General features: G+C 38.1%; 1 protein-coding gene across 6 annotated transcripts in view; it reads right to left on the bottom strand.

Moving 5' to 3' along the window:
* The window catches only part of PLEKHH2 (pleckstrin homology, MyTH4 and FERM domain containing H2), a 71,324-nt gene that overhangs the window by 29,474 nt on the left and 23,587 nt on the right, over nt 1-18,263 (bottom strand). For all 6 annotated transcript variants that reach the window (XR_013814594.1, XR_013814595.1, XM_079791537.1 and 3 more), the window contains 9 exons: nt 15,880-16,841; nt 12,844-12,919; nt 11,101-11,195; nt 10,353-10,497; nt 9,436-9,572; nt 9,221-9,331; nt 8,789-8,875; nt 7,218-7,376; nt 2,065-2,145 (listed from right to left, as the gene is read on the bottom strand). Coding sequence is in view for 4 of the 6 variants with exons in the window: in XM_079791537.1 (XP_079647663.1) it covers nt 2,065-2,145; nt 7,218-7,376; nt 8,789-8,875; nt 9,221-9,331; nt 9,436-9,572; nt 10,353-10,497; nt 11,101-11,195; nt 12,844-12,919; nt 15,880-16,841 (1,853 nt within the window). In the remaining 2 variants the exon portion in view is untranslated. The remainder of the gene's footprint in view (nt 1-2,064; nt 2,146-7,217; nt 7,377-8,788; nt 8,876-9,220; nt 9,332-9,435; nt 9,573-10,352; nt 10,498-11,100; nt 11,196-12,843; nt 12,920-15,879; nt 16,842-18,263) is intronic.

Raw genomic sequence — 18,263 nt, 5'->3', positions numbered from 1 at the left:
CCCCCAAATTGATTTAAGATACTGGGTCAAAAGGACAAGTGTAGACATAGTCTTAATACTATTTATAGAAAAAGTAACACAATTAGGTAGCTGGTACAAAGAAGTGTGACTATCATCCTAAATCACAGTAGAATGAGTAGTGTTCTGAGAGGGTATTTATTAACAGACATAATATAATATAAAACAATGCTATGATTTCTTCCATCTTAATTTAAGGGCAAGAAAAACTTCCTAAAACTGATGCATATTAAATTTTACCTACTCTTTTGTCGACAAAAACAATTATATATGTTGTGCTGAATATCCAGCATATTTGTTCTAAAACTTTTGCTTTAATTAAGTACATTTATTCCAGGAAAATACAGTCTTCTTCTGATTTGCAGCTTCTAAAATGTCTGATCAGGTTTGCAACTGCAATCTGAAAATATTCATTCTGACTCCAAGAAGAACATTTACCATCGTACATGTTCATGCTCAGCCCAGGGCTCAGTGCCTGGACCCTTTTTCCATCCACATTCACATGGATGATCTCATCCAAGCTCCTGGCTTTAGTACCAGCATATATTAGCTACCCCGGCATTTATAACTCCAGACTCACTAGTTCTACTTAGACGTGTAAGAGTATCTCAAACTTAATTTGGTAAGTCCTCTCCCACAGCCTGCTCTGGGCAGTGTCCCCCATCTCAGCTGCTGGTAACTTCATCTTTCCAGCCGTTTAAGCCAAAAACCTTGGCATCGTTACTGACTCTATTCTTTCTCTTATATCCCATACCTTTTCAGTGAACAATTCCTGTCAGCAAGCTTTTCAGAATATATTCAGAGCCTGGTCACTTCTCACACCTCCACTGCTACCAGTTAACCACAATCATCCTTGACCTGGATTACAGTAATAGCCCCCTAACTAGTCTCCTCCTTATTCCCTCAGATAGCGGCCAGAGTGTGCCTTTAGTCATAAGTTAGATCATGCCAATGTTCTGATCAAAAACCTCCAATGGTCCCTCATCTTACTGGGAGTAAAAGCCAAAGTCCTTACTATGATAGGCCCCCTGGGAATTGATCCCTGTGACATCTCAGATCTCATCTCCTACTATTGATTTCAGAGCAAGGAAGGGAGAGAGATAGAAACATCAATGATGCTGTTATACCTGGAATACACAGAGTGGCTTCTATTTTCCTGACTTAAAATTTAGTTGGGATTATACCGAATATATAATTTTGTATTGTGCTTATTCACGTAGCATTTATGTGAGCATTTTCCTACTTTACTTCAGAAGTATCATGTTTAAGGGCTGCCCTGTATTAATTCCCATCTATGAGCAACACCGAAAATAATGGCGCGCATTTTAAATGCAGCTACTCTGAACGGGGAGTGCAAGCTGTGAAAATGGGACAGAGAAAAACCAACTGACCCATGTGGTCACTGGACCAAGGAGTTTAGTCTCATTAACACGGTAATTGGTCACAAGCCGCTGTTCTGTGCCACTGGCATCTTCATTTTATGTGAGCGTCTTGGCCCATGCTGGTTCAGGTTTTATAGCTTCAGTAACCCAAAGGTGACATGGAGTAGATATCCTATATTTTTACTCAGAAAGTGAATATAACTCAAGTTCTTTTTGGAAGGAGATTAGTTAAAAATGAATAAACAGGACATCAACAGGTAGATGAATGGGTAGGTAAACGGTATGGAGGGATTCGAGGGCCTGGGACAGGACTGGGTTCTTTTCCCTCCCTGCTCTTCTTCCCTAGTTTGTTGTTCCCTTCACTCAATCTTATTTAGTCTGCCAGACCTCGAAAGTACAAGAAATTGATGGCTGGGAGTGAGGTAGAGAAAGGCTTTTCTCTTCTAAGAAAAAGGTGCATTAATTAAAAGTTGCAAAAACATATAGTTAAGAATCAAGACCTTTGTAGGTATATAATTACCTCAGTAATAAATTTTATGCAAAATTTCAACCTTATCAAAAAAGTCTAAACTTTCAGCTAGCAACCGAAGAGTAACAGAAAAAAAACTTAAGACATAACAAACAAAACGTTCCTCTCATTAGCATATTAAAAATACATACATACCTTATCTTCTTGACTGCGAAAATAATACAATGTTTTTCCTACTAGTGTACACCAGACTCTCTTGGAGTAGCCATGCTTCACCTGAAATCATATTCCAGAGAATTATGAATGTAGCCAGCTCAGAACTCTAACACCTTAAGGTAAAGTATGGCATACACACGCTCTTGTATAGGTATCCAGTTTGCTTAAAGTATAAGTGATATTCCAACTAGACTGTCAAATGCGGTTTAAAATTTACCTGTAGTGTGACATGTTTTGCTTTGGGGCTCATCATCAACATTTAACAAATGTTTACTATATGTCAAGTGTTGTGCCTGGGATTGAGGATTCAAAGATGGATAAAACAAGATGCTGGTTTCAAAAAGTAAGTACATGTCGTAGTTTTCATATTTCATAGGTGTCCAGTAATCCCATAGCTCCCTAGGATAACACTCTATGTTAGAAATGTGTCTGAGACTGAGCAAGTGAGGACAGAGGTCATGGGGAAGGGTAGGAGGTGAGGAGGGGGGGCATATATTTTGTAGGGACCTTTGCAATGACTTACATTTAAATGAACTGTTCTGATAGTAACACATTGGGAAGAATATAAATTATTGACACAATAGATTTTTACAATAGGCAAGTCACTACAGTAGAAAAGGCCTGAATTTTGAGGTCAAATGGACTAAGGCTTGAAGTCCAGTTCTACCGCATACCAGATGGTGTCCTCAGGCGACTGACTTAACCTCTGGGCCTCTGTGGGTAACATGCTATTACTGGACACCTCATTGGGCCGTTGTGATGACCAGAGGAGAAAATGTCAACAAAGCAGAATAGTAGTTACTCAATAAATTCTTCCTTCCTCACTGTGCATAAGGGGAAGGAAAACACATGTTTCATTTAAACCCACAAGCAGCCAGCCTCTGGGCTTTCAAAGTTATGGTTTAAGCAAACAACTCCGCCATCTCACAGTTTGAAGGATTTAAAATGCTGCTTGAAGAAAAAACAGAAAAATGTTGCATTTGGCAAGACATGTTTCAGTTTAATTAAATTTAGAAACATATATTTGCAGACAAATATCCTGGAAGTTTTAAATGGTTTGTGTTATGCAGGGTTTTTGTTATTTTTTTCTTTTCTTCTTCTTCTTTTAAACAAACTCCAAAAAAAGAGACTCATCAAAACTGGAGTAAAATGCATCAGGCTGCAGAGAGTATCCTTTTGAAATGATGTATCTTTAAAACAGAACAATGGGTACTATTAAAGAACTACAAATTAATGAAGACCTTTGCCAATTCACTGAAAAAGCTCTGTTTAAAGCCGCCGTCTATCTTTATATGTGGATTAAATACTATTAGTTTACCTTAAAACTCTGACTTATTCTGAAAAACTCATAAAGCAAATTACACTAGGACAGTGGTCAGCAAACTCATTAGTCAACAGAGCCAAATGTCAACAGTACAACGATTGAAATTTCTTTTGAGAGCCAAATTTTTTAAACTTAAACTTCTTCTAACGCCGCTTCTTCAAAACAGACTCGCCCAGGCCGTGGTATTTTGTGGAAGAGCCACACTCAAGGGGCCAAAGAGCCGCACGTGGCTCGCGAGCCGCAGTTTGCTGACCAGGGCACTAGGAGAATCCTCATGAAAATGTAAAGGCAATCTCAAACCTCAGGGCTTGGGGAAACTAAATAACTGAAAGAATCATTTTTCAATGTACCTTGCATCCATAACAAAGATATTTCACATCAGCTCTGTTTCAAACTTTGAAGACAAACAGTGAATCATATCCCGATGAGCCTTTGTCATCACACACATAAGCTCCCCTGGTCTTCTCTCTTCTCCCATATTCTCATACCTGTCGCCTTGTCCACTACAAACCCTGACACCAGCCTTGTTGACTTCAGTATCTAGGTGAAACTCTGTGATAGTAAGAGTGGTGTAAGGAGAGAGGGAAGTGGAGGGAGGTGGCACATATAAGCACCTTTTAAGCATATATATATATGCCAGTCATTGTTCTGAAGAACGTTACCTGCTTAAATAATTAATTTAATCCTTCCAACACCCTGTGAGGTTGGCACTATTATCCCCACTTTACAAATGAGGATGCTAAGGCACAGGGCCTGTAAGTAATTTATTCACGGTCACACAGTGGCAAGTGTCAGAGCCAGGATTTATGCCCATATTCTTGCTTTAGCCTCTGCTACACTGCCTCTCTATATCCTTAACCCACAGTTCCTTGCTCTCTTCATCTTCTATCCCTCCATTCTCACCATCCATCCCCTCAGCCACACCTGGTATTACTGAGTAACACCCACCTACATTCCCATATTAATATTAAGTATAGATTACATGGTGGCATAGCTCATCACAACATCTAAAATTTTCACTTTTGAAATTTACATTCTACCCTCTGATCTCAACCTCCCTCTACCTCCCTCTCTCCTTACTCACATCACTCCAATTCTTTGACTTCATTCAAAACTGAGCCCCCTAATCCTCCCATTTTAGTCCAGTTTACCAGTCCCCCCCAACAACCCCCCGCTTCCTTCTCCACCAACCTTGGATACTGTGTTTGATCATAACATAGCTCCTGCTCCAAGACCTGTGATTACATTTTATTCCTATGGCTCTGACAAATCCACCCAACAAAATTTTTCTCCATTTGCTTTTTAAAAAGTATATTTTTATTGACTTCATAGAGGGAGAGATAGAAACATCAATAATGAGAGAGAATCACAGATTGGCTGCCTTCTGCACACCCCACACTGGGGATCCAGCCCGCAGCCCAGGCATGTGCCCTGAACAGGAATCGAACCGTTACCTCCTGGTTCATAGGTGGACACTTAACCACTGAGCCATGCTGGCTGGGCTATTTTTTTTTTAAAATAAATGAATTATTATGTAAAAAAAAAATGTTTCATCCTAAGCAGTAAAAGCTGCAAGAGTGAATACCCAGAATCAAATCAGTCAAGTTCTTAATATCTACCTACGTATTTCTATACTTCATAGCAATGTGACACCTTGGAAAAACCTGTTCCCCTCTAAGGTACTCAAAGCTGCTCCACAGTATCCATACTGTAGCCTGAATGTGAGCTCAGAACAAGTCACCAAGAGTAACTGAGGGACATTTTCTGTTACAAGGCTCTGAGGGTGAAAACATGGGGTGGACAAGGGTTCGTAGCTGGTAGGAAGAAAACCTCCTTAGCACCCTGTCTATGAGCCGTAATGGTTCAGTCATCTGCTAATCACATCAACTTTTACTTATTGAAAATGCAATTGTGAAATGGGAAGCAGAGAACAGCGGAAATGTAATATGAGCAAAAATTAATCAACCATGTTGATAAATTAATAAGCCATGCTGATTAAAACAGACAGACAAACAAATAAACAGAAAACACAAACTAATTTTGGGGTAATTAACAAACCCTTGGCCATGGAATCATATTAAACTCCAAGGGCTTGCTATACATGGTCCTTGATAAAGGGGGAAACTAGCCATTATAAATTAAAATAAGAATGTGATTTAAAGTAGCACTGTGTTCACCGGAAAATATATATTTTTCACAGTACCAGGGAGTTTTCTAGCCCATCAGTAACCGAAAAAGCATTTTTATGATAATGCAATATTTTGAAAACAAAACACACTGGTCATTCATTTCTTGGTTGAATGTACTGACTCTGTTACTTTTGGAATAGCTGGTCAGTCTTTGTAAATATTACTGAGTAACACCCACCTACATTCCCATATTAATATTAAGTATAGATTACATGGTGGCATAGCTCATCACAACATCTAAAATTTCCACCTCTTACATAAACAAAGCACATGGCTAATGAATGATTGTAGAGGTTATTTTTGTGTACAAATATTTTATTGTATTTCTCTAAAAGTGATATAAATATCTGTCAAAACCAACTGGAATTTTAAAAATTAAATAATATTTTTCTGCATAAATCAAAACTTACTCATTAAAAAGTTAGAAAAGGGAACTAAGCAAAAATCAAATCAAATCACGTATTCAATATACACTGGTAAATTTCCCATGCAGCATTGGTGGTAAGAATAGCTGCCTTCTTTTCTATGAATATGTTTAACAAGAGTTGTGCTTTAAAGCATTATACACATTCTGAGTGAATATAATACTGCCCTCTACTTGTTTTAGCACCCAACACATCATGTTTCTGTAACATTACTCTTAACAATTAAAATGACTACAGAGTAAAGCATTATCTGATTAAATACATATTTACCTAAGCTACCCCCTACTCTGCATCTACACTGATCCCAAGTTTTCTTTATTATAAACTATGCCATGCAAGTAATCCTTCTGGGGTAATGGAAATGTTCTATATCTGTCAAAACTCATCAAACTCTACACTTAAGATCTGTGTTGCAGTATATGCTAATTATATCTCTTTCTTTTTAATAGAGAACATCTATCTGTGATGACCATCCTTATACTTAAATCTTTTACAAATTAAGACCATTTCCTGAGCATAAATTACTTAGACTGAGATTACTGAATCAAAGGGTATGTATAAATGTTTTTAAAAGACTTAATATTTTTTTCATTCATTTGTTCTTTCAAAAATATTTACTGAATAAACAGTTTGGCCAAGACATTGCCAAATTGCCTTCTAGAGTAATTCTCTCACTAGCAGATGTCTCAATGTGTGTCAATACCGCATTTCATAATGTTAAAAATGTCCCCCTTTGACCAGATTTTTAAAAAGATCTATTATTTCAAGTTGTGCTTTTTAAAGAACATTATTAGCGAGAGTCAAAATGTCTTTCCACATGCTTATGGAGCATGTGTATTTCATCTGACCTCTCCCAGCTCTGCCTCCTTCCCTTCGTGTCCTTTGTCCCTTCCCCCATTGGTATCCTTTACCTACCGATTAGAAAAAGCTTGTTCTTCAGCCATTTCATCTACCTTTTCAAATACCTTTTCAAAAATTCTGCCTAGAGAATTTTCGAGAGTAAGAACATTTAGATTTTTATATATAGCAGTCAAGTTTGTCATTTTTCCTCTTTATGGTTTTGGTCTTTGGCGTTCTATTTAAAATACCCTTCTCCACTCCAGGATAACATAAATATTCAATGTATATTCTCTAACACCCACTATTCCCGATCGGGGGGGGGGGGACCCTGCCAGGCACACAGAGGCCTCCTACCTTCGTGAGCAGGCCCTTCACCGTTGGTTTGCCCTCAGGCTGCAGGGAAAGCGGGTTGGCAGCTTGTACTCGAAGAACATTCTGTAACACCTTAATCCATTCCTCCAATATATTGGGAGAATCTGCAGTCAGATAGTATGTGTGCTTTTCAGTGGTCAACTGGGATGGGATGAGAGAGAGACAGGAAAGGGAACGCTGAAGATGTAGGCATATTTGCATTTCCTTACACATTGCCCCTTAACATGGAAACAAACATGCTAAACCTTGAATCCTAGGTGGGAAATAAATGACTCCATAAGTAATTTAGCATATTTTAACCACTTTGTCAGAATTACAGTGATTAACATTCTATTGAAAAATTTTTTTCCAACTTTACTTTACTTTAAACTTTCCATAGTATTAAAATTTTAGGTGATGATTTATCTTGTTTACTCAAAACACTTTCCTTTAAATGTGCTATAGGCTCCTGGTTGTTGAAGTGAGGAGCAGAATGACTGGAGACTGTACTAAAATAACACATTTTTAACCAAGCCAGGAGTTGTTATAGAAATGAAAAAAATCGCCCTAGCTGGTTTGGCTCAGTGGATAGAGCGTCGGCCTGTGGACTGAAGGGTCAATTCCGAAACCTTCCTCTCTGAAATCTATCTATCTATCTATCTATCTATCTATCTGGAAAAAATCAATTATAAATAAAATAAGATCTTGCACATAAGAGTTCTTGGAACGAACATGTGATCAGACATTATGAACTTGCAATTTTTCAGACTCAAATTAACCATACGTCAAATTTTCCAGATATTTAAGAAGCTTACAAACGACCCTTATCTGCCATGCTCCAAGACAAAGTTTCCATGATTTCTCCTTTCTACATTTTGGGACAGTTCTCAGGTATTATCCACTGGAAACATTGATAATGTAACTATCTAATAAATGTCAAAGTCTACCCTCCCAAGGAGCAAGATAATAATGATTATTAAAGGCATTTCAAAGTGTCTGAATTTAAATCACATAAACTAAACTATTTCAATAGCCTACGTCTTAAATGTAACAGGTTTCTGTCAAGACTGGCCTATTTGTGAGTGAAATGGTCAGGGGCTCCTCTATGGTGTAACTTAGTGGGAACTAATACAGCCCCACCGCTCACCAATATCCTTCCCATTTAGGTGTCAACAGCATCTGAAGTTCATAGAACTGCCACTTTCTGGTTCTGTATTTAAATACAAACACTCCTGAATTTAATATACATTAAACTACTAAAACCTTCATTTATCCGATAACCCTCCCCTAAAATAGCTAGACAGTTTGAGAGCTGAGAATAGCTGGGAGATTCAGTATAGAGAAAGAACAGTATAAGTGATAAAGGGCAAATAAAGTAGTGGAGAGTTACTCAACAGAAACTTAGCTTATATTATGGTTTTAACCAAGAACTCCTGGGGTTCCATAAATTTTGAGTCATCAAACCCACAGTAAATTTTTACAAAATAGTGAATATCCAATCTCTTCTTTATTAGTTTGAATAATTGAGAATTGAGTTTTGCATGATACAAAAAAAATAGCTTTTAAAATAGTACCTGGACTGTTTGTTTGTTATCTCCTCTTAAAATACTGCAGGATGCACTAAGTTCAATATGGCCGTGGGGTTTTCTAATTACATCACTCTGTATGAAAGGAAGAAAACCAAAAACAAAGTGATTACCTGTAGTAGCAATAATAAGAAATGCTTTAATTAATAACATCACAGGGAAGAAAATCAATCAGGAATCTGAATTCCAGTTTGAGGAATTCAGTTCCAAATAGCAAGCACTGCTCAGCTGGTTGAGCATTGACCTATGAACCAGGATGTCGAGGTTTGATTCCTGGTCAGGGCACATGCCCGGGTTGAGGGCTCCATCCCCAGGAGGGAGCGTGTAGGAGGCAGCCGATCAGTGATTCTCATCATTGATCTTCCTGTCTCTGCCTCTCCCTTTCTCTCTGAAACCACATAGTGAGCACTTTCCACTCACCGGAGATTTGTAGTAAAGTAATTCACCACCTTTCAGAACAAACCATCTCCGCTTCCAAGTCTTGACTTTACCGCTCATTTTTAATAAATAGCCAGATTTTTCCAGTGGCTCCTAATTACAAAGAGATTTTTAAAAAGCATTTCAGTTTCCTTTGGAAGCTCCAACTAACAGATTTCTTAATTTAAAAAATGAACAAAACCTGATGCAGTGTTTACATTTTTCCCATTATCACTGGAAGATGAGCAAGTTTTAGGGAGCTTCTGCTCCGGCTGTGAGCACTCGGTGTCTGTGGAGTAAGCATCTGGGGGGATAGCATAATCACTCTCAGAAGCCACAGAAGACAGAGACACACCTAGATGAATAAAGAAATAAATCTAAGTCAATATTTAATAATTGGGTGGTCCAAACGCTGGCTGTGAGTTCTCTTAAGGATACAGCTATTCCTAAATCGTAAGCCTTCCTACGCTAGATTTAGTCTCATGCCTTTGGCCATGAAGAACTAATGTATATATTTTATATATGCAAAAATAGCTTTGCTTTTAATCATTTTAAATATTAATGTTCCTTTGACTTCCTTAAAGACTTGCATGTTAGTCCTTACCCCTTAGTTCTGTTTTCTGCTTTAAAAGTTCTTCATGGCCAAAGGCATAGTTTTTGTAACTATAGACACCATTTACTGTGATGAAATCTCTCTGTAACCTCTTCCTAAGCCAAAAATTTCTTCCAAATCCACTAAAAATCACAAATATATCTAAAGTAATTTTTTTATTGTTTTCCATCTTACTATCAGATTAATCACCAGATTTTTAGATGTGTTTGTTGCCATTTAGGAGTGTAACAAATTGAGCGGAAATAAATCTATCCCATAAATTATCCAAATAAATTATTCCCATAATAAAGTGTCCTCTCTTTTACATGAAAGAAAAGGTTAAACAAAAAAGTATATGTGGCTTGTCTGGGAATATGAAGAGAATCGAGAATAAAAGTGTCTTAGTCCCAGGCTAAGTCTCTCGTCACCGTGGTTTAAAATAAGTGCTCTGACTTTTTAAAATATCCTATTACAGAGATAAAAGTCCCACTAAGTATTCTGAATGGTTTGGAGTCACCTTGTATGCCCGAGCCTTTCGCTCACCTCGCTTCATGGCTCTGGGGCTGCCTGGCCCACTCCGGCTGCGCGTGTCGGACTCTGACGTCCGGGAGCTGCATCTGGAACTCTCTTCTTCCTCTGATCCAGAGGACTCGTCCAGGAACGGGCTGCTGCTTATTTGGGTCGCCTTCTACAGAAAAGCAGAACCACCTCTGTATGTCCATCTCTACAGTCACCTCTCTCTTTAGATATAGAATGTTTTACCAGAAGCAGCCATGGAATACATGTTTTTAAAGGAATGAAAGACTATGTTTTGCCATTACCAAGGTCATGTTGTTAAGTCCCAAATTCTAATTAGCAAGGCATGTGGCGATTTATAAAAGATTCCTGAAAACATAAGGTCATGAATACCTGGTGATACTTATTTTAATAAGGTTCTTCAAGCAAGGGAGGGGAGCCCTGGCAGTGATACAAAGATCTTTCTAAATTAGTTTTCATTGCATCATTAGTAATATATTTCCTTTAAACAATTAACTAAACCGTGGAGGGGGTGGAGTACCACATGGGACATAACAAAATTGGACTCAGATCTCTAATACTGATAAGAACAAATACTTTCTCCAGATCTTTCATTTCTTATCTTTTTATGCTATAGTAGAGTGAATTTCTAAAACTCCCCATAAAGGGAGAGTCTGTGGAAACTGACAAGAATGGAATATGGAGCTTGAATAAACAGTCTTCTTGATCCATCATGAAGAGATCCACATGTTTAACAGTAACAATAATGAGTTACCCCCTTTAATGTTGTATACACTGGAGTTGTCATATTCTTGTATATGAGAGATGTATAAAGTCCTGATGTGGTATAGGAAAGCATTGCAACAGAATCTGAAACAGAAAACAAAATTATTTTTTTAAAAACAACACAAAAACTTCTAACCAGCATTTAGGTCTATTTCTTATGAATGTGAATTAACAAAATTTCCAATTAAAAGAGAAATTGGATTAACACACATGATTATTGGTTTATAGTCTACTTTAAGAATTATGGCATTTGCAGGTTTAATCATACACTCTATTACATTGTTCATTATTTCCTCACTAGAGGCCTGGTGCATGAATTTGTGCATGGGTGGGGTCCCTTGGCTTGGCTGGAGATTGGGGCCTATCAGGGGGGCCAGCCGGCACTGGGGCGGGGCCACAGGAGGTTGGCTGTGAGAGTGCACAGACCACCAGGGGGCAGCTCCTGTGTTGAGTGTCTGCCCCGTGGTGGTCAGTGCACGTAATAGTGACTGGTCGACCGGTCATTCCAGTCATTTGGTTTTAACGGTCATTTAGACTTTTATATATATATAGATGTGTACTGGTTCCCCACCTAGACGGTAAGCTCTTTGAGAGCAAGGATCATGGCTTTTACTTCTATGGCATCTCCATCCAGCTCAGTCTGGGCAGAAATAAGTACAAACATCTGCTGACTGGTTCAGTGAGCAGTAGCCTATGAAGATATTCTCTGATTATTACTGACATGGTGTTAAAACATTATCATTCTTAGGCCTTTATCAGGTGAATCTCATGTTGAAAGGTTAGAATACAATTTCCTAAATGTAAGAACATGAGATAGTTGGAAAGAAACAGAATATCAGTGGTTATCTCTGAGATATGGATTAGTGGTAGGATAGGTAGAAGGAACCACAGGAAAATTTCTCTTTTTATTCCAGACAGGTTTTTGTGATTTTATTTTTATATAATTGGCATGTGTTGCCTCTATAATAAATTTTTGATGAAAGAAAGAGACAGGGAGGGAAGGAGGGAGGGAGAGGGGGAAGGAGAAAGAGGGGAAGGGAGGGAGAGGGGGAGGGAGAGAAAGAAGGAAGGAGGGAGGGAGGGAGGGAGGAAAAGAGAGAAATGCGTTTTCAACTCTGGAAAAAGAGAACATAGAGACCAATATTTTTCCTTTAAACAGCTGAAACTCCACAGTTTCTTTGCTTTAGCCTTTTCCAGGTAAAAACATAATGAGGTACTCTGTACATGAGAACTGTATGTTCATGTGCCCCTATACTGAATTTTAAAACATAAATCAGCAATCCTAGAAATCATTTTCTGAAATGTGAAATAACTCTATTATTTTATTATTTAGACATTTAGGAATTTCTTGGTTAGTGAAACAGCAGTACAAAATCACTTATTTTTATATTTTAACATTTTTTTTGTAGTAAAAAAAGTATAAAATTTACCATTTTAACCATTTTTAATTGTACAATTCAGTTAATGTTAAGCATATTAACATTGTTGTGAATCTGATCTTGATAACATTACCTTACAAATCTGAAATTCTATACCCATTAAACAACTATTCTCCCTTTCCTTCCCCCACCTCCCAATAACCAGTATTCTACTATCTGTTTCTATGAATCTGACTACTTTAGATACCTCATATAAGTGGAATCATACAGTATTTGTCTTTTTGTGACTGCTTATTTCACTTAGCGTAATGTCCTCAAGGTTCATTCATGTGATAGCATGCAAAATCACTTACTTTTATTAACATTCTCCACATTGAAGGCCTCAGACATTCGAATGCCTGATTTGGCCACAGCATAAATTCTGCTTTCCTAATGTAAAAGAGAAGTTTAAACTGAATATTTAAAGCAAAGAAATGATTACTTTCAATACATATGTTTTTCATTTAATATTCATTAGAGTACAGCATTATTATAAAACTGTCACCATTGCCAACTAAAATATGCCACTGTGAATAGCACTGCAGAGGTTTTTTCCATCCATTAATAATTCCATTATTTTTCTTTGTTCCCAAAATTTTGCTCGGTATTTTAAATTCTTTTGAGGCTAGAAAAAAAGTAATAGAAAGCTTACTCACAATCAATCACTGACTATACACGAGCACTACCTCTAATAGCCTACCATTCTAGAATATGGTTAAAGAAAAAAAATGGAAAACCTTGAATAGTTGTAACATGAAGCCAGTATCCATTCCTAATCATTGACTACACATAAATATTGCCTTTAATATTCTACCATTCTAGAACATGGTTGAAGAAAAAAGAAAAAACTTGAAATCAGAAATCACAGATAGAGTAGCATTAAGTGTTATTACCTTCATATTTCAATGAAGTAGAAGAAACACCTGAGGTCAAATAGTAAATGTGAGAATTGCAATGGAATGTATAATATTATCTTCTTCCAAAAGTAGGTTATTTTGCTTTCTCTTTTTCATTTCAGAGATAGCTCTGAAATGGGTACTAAAAAGGTTATTAACCCTGCCCCCTGTGAGAATAGGGACTCTAACCTGGACACAGTTGTCTGGACCATAGTACAGTAGGCACCTAAGGCAGTCTTGTTCAGGACTGTGCTAGCCAGGGGCCTGTGAGGTCACGGGCATGAGAATCTCTAACTGTCTGAGATACTTTGGATTGAAGAGTGGCTGACTGAATGACTCAGATGCAGTTTCTTTGAGAGTGTGATTGTGGGCAGAGTTGGCAGAACAGAGAGATACTGGTAGATAAAAACTAGGCCTGGTGCATGAATTTGTGCATAGGTGGGGTCCGGCCGGCCTGCCCTGATCGGGGCAATCGGGCTGGGCCAGCAGGGGGCAGGGGACACGGGAGGTTGGCCAGCCGGCCCCATCCCAAATTGGGGTGGGGGTGGGGGCTATTGGGAGCAGGGCCGGATGGGAGAGAGACTGCAGGTGGTTGGTGGGCTGGCCCACCCCCTGGTCAAACTTCCGGCGAAACTCCTGGTTGAGGGGACAATTTGCATATTAGCCTTTTATTATATAGGATAAGATAGTAAGCAGGAGATGTGAGGCAGTGAGAAGTCATGGGAGAGTGAGGAGGAGTAGTTAGTAGTGGTGAGAGAGGCAGACTCGCTGTAGACAGGAGAGGACAAGTGAGCCACTGGACCAGGGGCAATGGTGTCAACAGTTTCTAAGGAGCTGACTATCAGAGGTACTGTTCAATCATCACATGTTGTCCCCCTAGAGTGACTACTGAATTTTAAATGATAGTCAAGTTCAATAAGGATAGGCTATGTCTTAAACTCTTAAAAATCCTTAAAATAAACTCTGACAAATTGAGGTAATTGGAATACATCTCTTTTTTGTAAAACCTGAAAATACCAATAAACAAAAATAAAATCTCAAACTTGGCCAGTCTGCTAAAGGGTTTGTGAAAAAACAATAGTACTTTTTCAGGACTGAATAGTTTCAGCAGCCAAGGAAAAGCAAGAAAGGAAAAAAAAAGAAAAAGTAAAATGGTTTGCCAACTAAAACAAACTTGAAAGCCTAACCTAAATCTCTGGAAATCTCAACATAATAAGAAAAGTACGCTGCCTAAAGGATAACATATTTGGAATTCCAGAGATTCACATGCCAATAACATCCCCCCCCCTTTTTTTTTTTGCTGTCCAGAATTTAGTAATAAACTGCAGACGGTTTCATATGGACAATGAAAGGTTCTTCTGAAAGTTAATAAGAGCATATACAGCTCAAGGTCTGAATTTATACTAGGAAACATGGTCACCTTAATTTGCTAAAAACTGCATTTCTTACTAAATAAAAAAATAATAACCGAACATGACTCCAAAAACCAAAAATTCCTGCAACCCAGGTGTTTCTCTTGAGGCCACAGGTTCAATTATGTCAAAATGGGAAGGAAAACTTAAATCTACAGAACAGATCATTTCACTTTGTTTCAAATAGAGGAAGAATTTTTAAATCTAGCAATTCCTAAGAAATCATGTAATTGATGGGTTAATTGTTGTATTAATTGTCAGTGTTTCAATGGAAGAATTTCAATCTATTCTGGATATTTAGGAAGATGCTTTTGGTTAAAGGAATGGGTTTATAAGTTCAAAAAGAGTAAAATTAAATTTCTCTTAAAGCCAATCAATTAAATAATTAACTTCAAAAACTGATGGCCAGTAAGAGTGAAGCGTCCTGGTTGAGAATTCACCCACAAGTATTATACAGTTAGAGAGGAACCTTTCTTCTCCACCCCAGATGTTTTCTTAATTGTGGAGGGAGCTCCAGTAATTCAACACTCCTGATCTCTTCCCAACTATTCACTCTCCCCTCCCCAAGGAGGAGGAGTGGTTTAATGTGATCGGTAAGCTTAGAAGGAGAAACTGGACATGCAGAGTCCAGCACCTTCCTCTCTCCTTTCTCTTCAGAACAACCATTTGTTCTTGCTCTAGGCTTTAAGTTTCTGAGGGGCAGGCCTCACCGGCTGCAGCCTGAAGGGGGTCTAGCAACAGCGGTGAATCAATCAGCTAGCTCCAAGGTCCAGTATTAGAAAGCTCATCTGCCCACCAATTCTCTAAAATCAGTTTAATCAGAATAAAGGTAATGTTTTGTTCTCCCATCTGTCTTACCCTTGTCCTACTTCTCATTGACTCAGAACTCAGTGAGAAAGAGAAGGGGAGATTCTGCTCTGAAAACAGGGAATGATCAGAACATAGGTAGATTTGAAAAGAAACAGGAAAAGAAGCCAAACCTGAAAATGAGTGTTAAGAAAAAAAATAGTGTGCGTGTGTTACACACAGCAATACAATTTACCCAGGAGGGAAAACGGTGCAGGGGAGGAGTCGGAGGTTTGCTGCACGCCGCCTTCTTTGCCGAGTCACAGCTTTCCTGGTCATCTGAACATGGGGACTCCAGGGAGTCATAGGAAAACAATCCATCGTCACAGCTGGTGTCCATGTTCTCTAAAACTTCTGTACTGTCGCCATCCACCAGATCCAGATCCGTTTCCTGGGGTCTCAGTGGCCGGATCATGCTTATAGCATTTCTGTTTGTACCAAACATCCTATCGGAACTTAACTGTGGCTGGCTTAGGTGCCTTTTGGCCAGTGCTACACTTATACTGAAAACATTAGGAATCCTTAACTTTGGGGGTGGCAGGTTGGATGAAGGCACTAATTGGGTTCCTTTTCCAGGCAGTAGGTTAGGATGCTTTGGGGTCAACGCTGGGGTCAAAATAGGGCTTGGGGTGTTGGCCTCACTGGATGACGATGAATAATCTAGCCTCTGAGACTGAAATTTTTTATTCAGTTCATCTGAGGAACTATCGTGCTCCTTTTTACTTGACTCAGGATTTCCTTTTCCAAGAAGACTATTCTGAGCTTTCCACTGTGCTTCCTGCTGCCAAGAATACAGCTTCTTGTGTTCTGGTCTCTTTATGCCGAAAGTCTCTTCTTCAAATATAGAACTGCTGTCATCGGACGCTGTCAGATAGGTCTCACTGCCCATCCTGCTACACTGGACCCCTTCCTCTGACGTGTGGCTGGAAAGGGTGGACGTGTACCTGGACTTGGATCTTCCTTTGCTCCCGTCTTCCTCATCGGAACTCCAGTCACTCCCGGGAGCCCCAGAATTCTGGGATACGCCGCCCTCTGTAGCAAAGCTTATTCTTGATTTCCGATTCTGTTCTGAGCCACAAGGGGTTTGACGCAAAGTTCTCTGACCTCGGTTGTTTTCTTGAATGTGGTTATCGACAGACTTTTCTGGAATTTCCATTTCTAGAAAAGCATATATCGTATTGGCATGTTTGCCTTTAATAATATAATCTTTCTGTGCATTTAGCTTTTTGTAACTACATTGTAAAAACTGGAGTTTTCATAAGAATAAAGTTAATTTACATTATTCTTTTCTAGTTGTATGACTTTTTTAAACCCAAGTTTGGAAACAATAAGCTTTATATAAAACATGGAGCCCTAACACTTCAATAGCATAGTATCAAAATGAACCTGCTTTTACAAATAAACATGCTGGGGGGGGGGGGGGGAACTGACAATAGTCTAAGAAGAGATAATCAAAGAAGCAAAACGTGAAATAGGGCAACACTACCTATCCAAGAAAGCAGCCACTAAAAAATGACACTATTAAAGTGATTTTAGAAGCAAAGAGAATGACAACCCTCTTTCAATTATATTTCAAAGTCATCCTAAGTAAGTTTAAACATAATATAGTTTAAATAACAAACTTGGTTTCCAAACTTCAATACATGAAATATGCAAAAACATGAAGAAAACATAAACAGAGAAAGGCTTTCCTCCCTCTACTTCTGGTTTAATCATAACTTCAAAATGTGTTTTTATTATAAGAATTACACTCTTCTACAATGTCTTTAGATATGGCTTGTTTTGTTTATAACATAATTAACAGAATAAACCACTGGCTTCAGAAACAGCGAACTAAAATTTTAGATCAAAGAGTACAAAATAAACTTTGAAAACAGAAACACAGGTATGACCTTTATAACTAAGGATATAGAGGCTGAACAAATAAACTCTGCAATTTGGTATCAGGCACTTCGTTAAATCACTTTGCAAATGAACAAAAGTTTCAGTACAGGCAGCCTTCTCAGCAAACAACAACAACAAAAATGCAAGTAATGGCATAAAAGTGAGTAGCAAAGGAGCCTTCTAACTGAAAAAACATTAGGTAGTTTTCAGAATTTCATAATCAAGTATAGACTTTTAGGGCTATAATTTTTCTCCTTTGGGGGAAGCGAAGTGGGAACTGAAAATAGAGAAGATTCAAATTCAAGTCTCCCTGAAATACCTGGGAAAAGTCATCCTAGGTACAAAGCCAGCAGCTGCACCACAAAGCAAAATTTAGAGGGGCTTTAAGACTGAAAGAAGAATATGAATCTGCACAGAGGTTCAGGATTTCAACATCTAAGCAAATATTTTCCTCTTTGAAGCAATAAAGGGAAAATCAAAGCAGTTACAAAAATTGTCCCCTGATGCTCTTTTTCTTTAGAAATTTGCAATGTCATATTTAATATTATGACAATTTTTAAATATTTAAAATAAAATTTTAAATATTTAAAATAAATAATGAACAGAAAGTTCATAGTTCTAATCTGAAACTCTAAGCTGAAACAAGTACCATGTAGGTACAACTGTGAACCTTTTAAAAATATATATATATTTTTT

Source organism: Cnephaeus nilssonii, assembly GCF_951640355.1.
Source record: "Cnephaeus nilssonii genome assembly, chromosome: 15".
Classification (NCBI taxonomy): Eukaryota; Metazoa; Chordata; class Mammalia; order Chiroptera; family Vespertilionidae; genus Cnephaeus; species Cnephaeus nilssonii.
The sequence above is the reverse complement of the archived record's forward strand: the minus strand, read 5'-3'. Positions and strand labels throughout refer to the sequence as shown.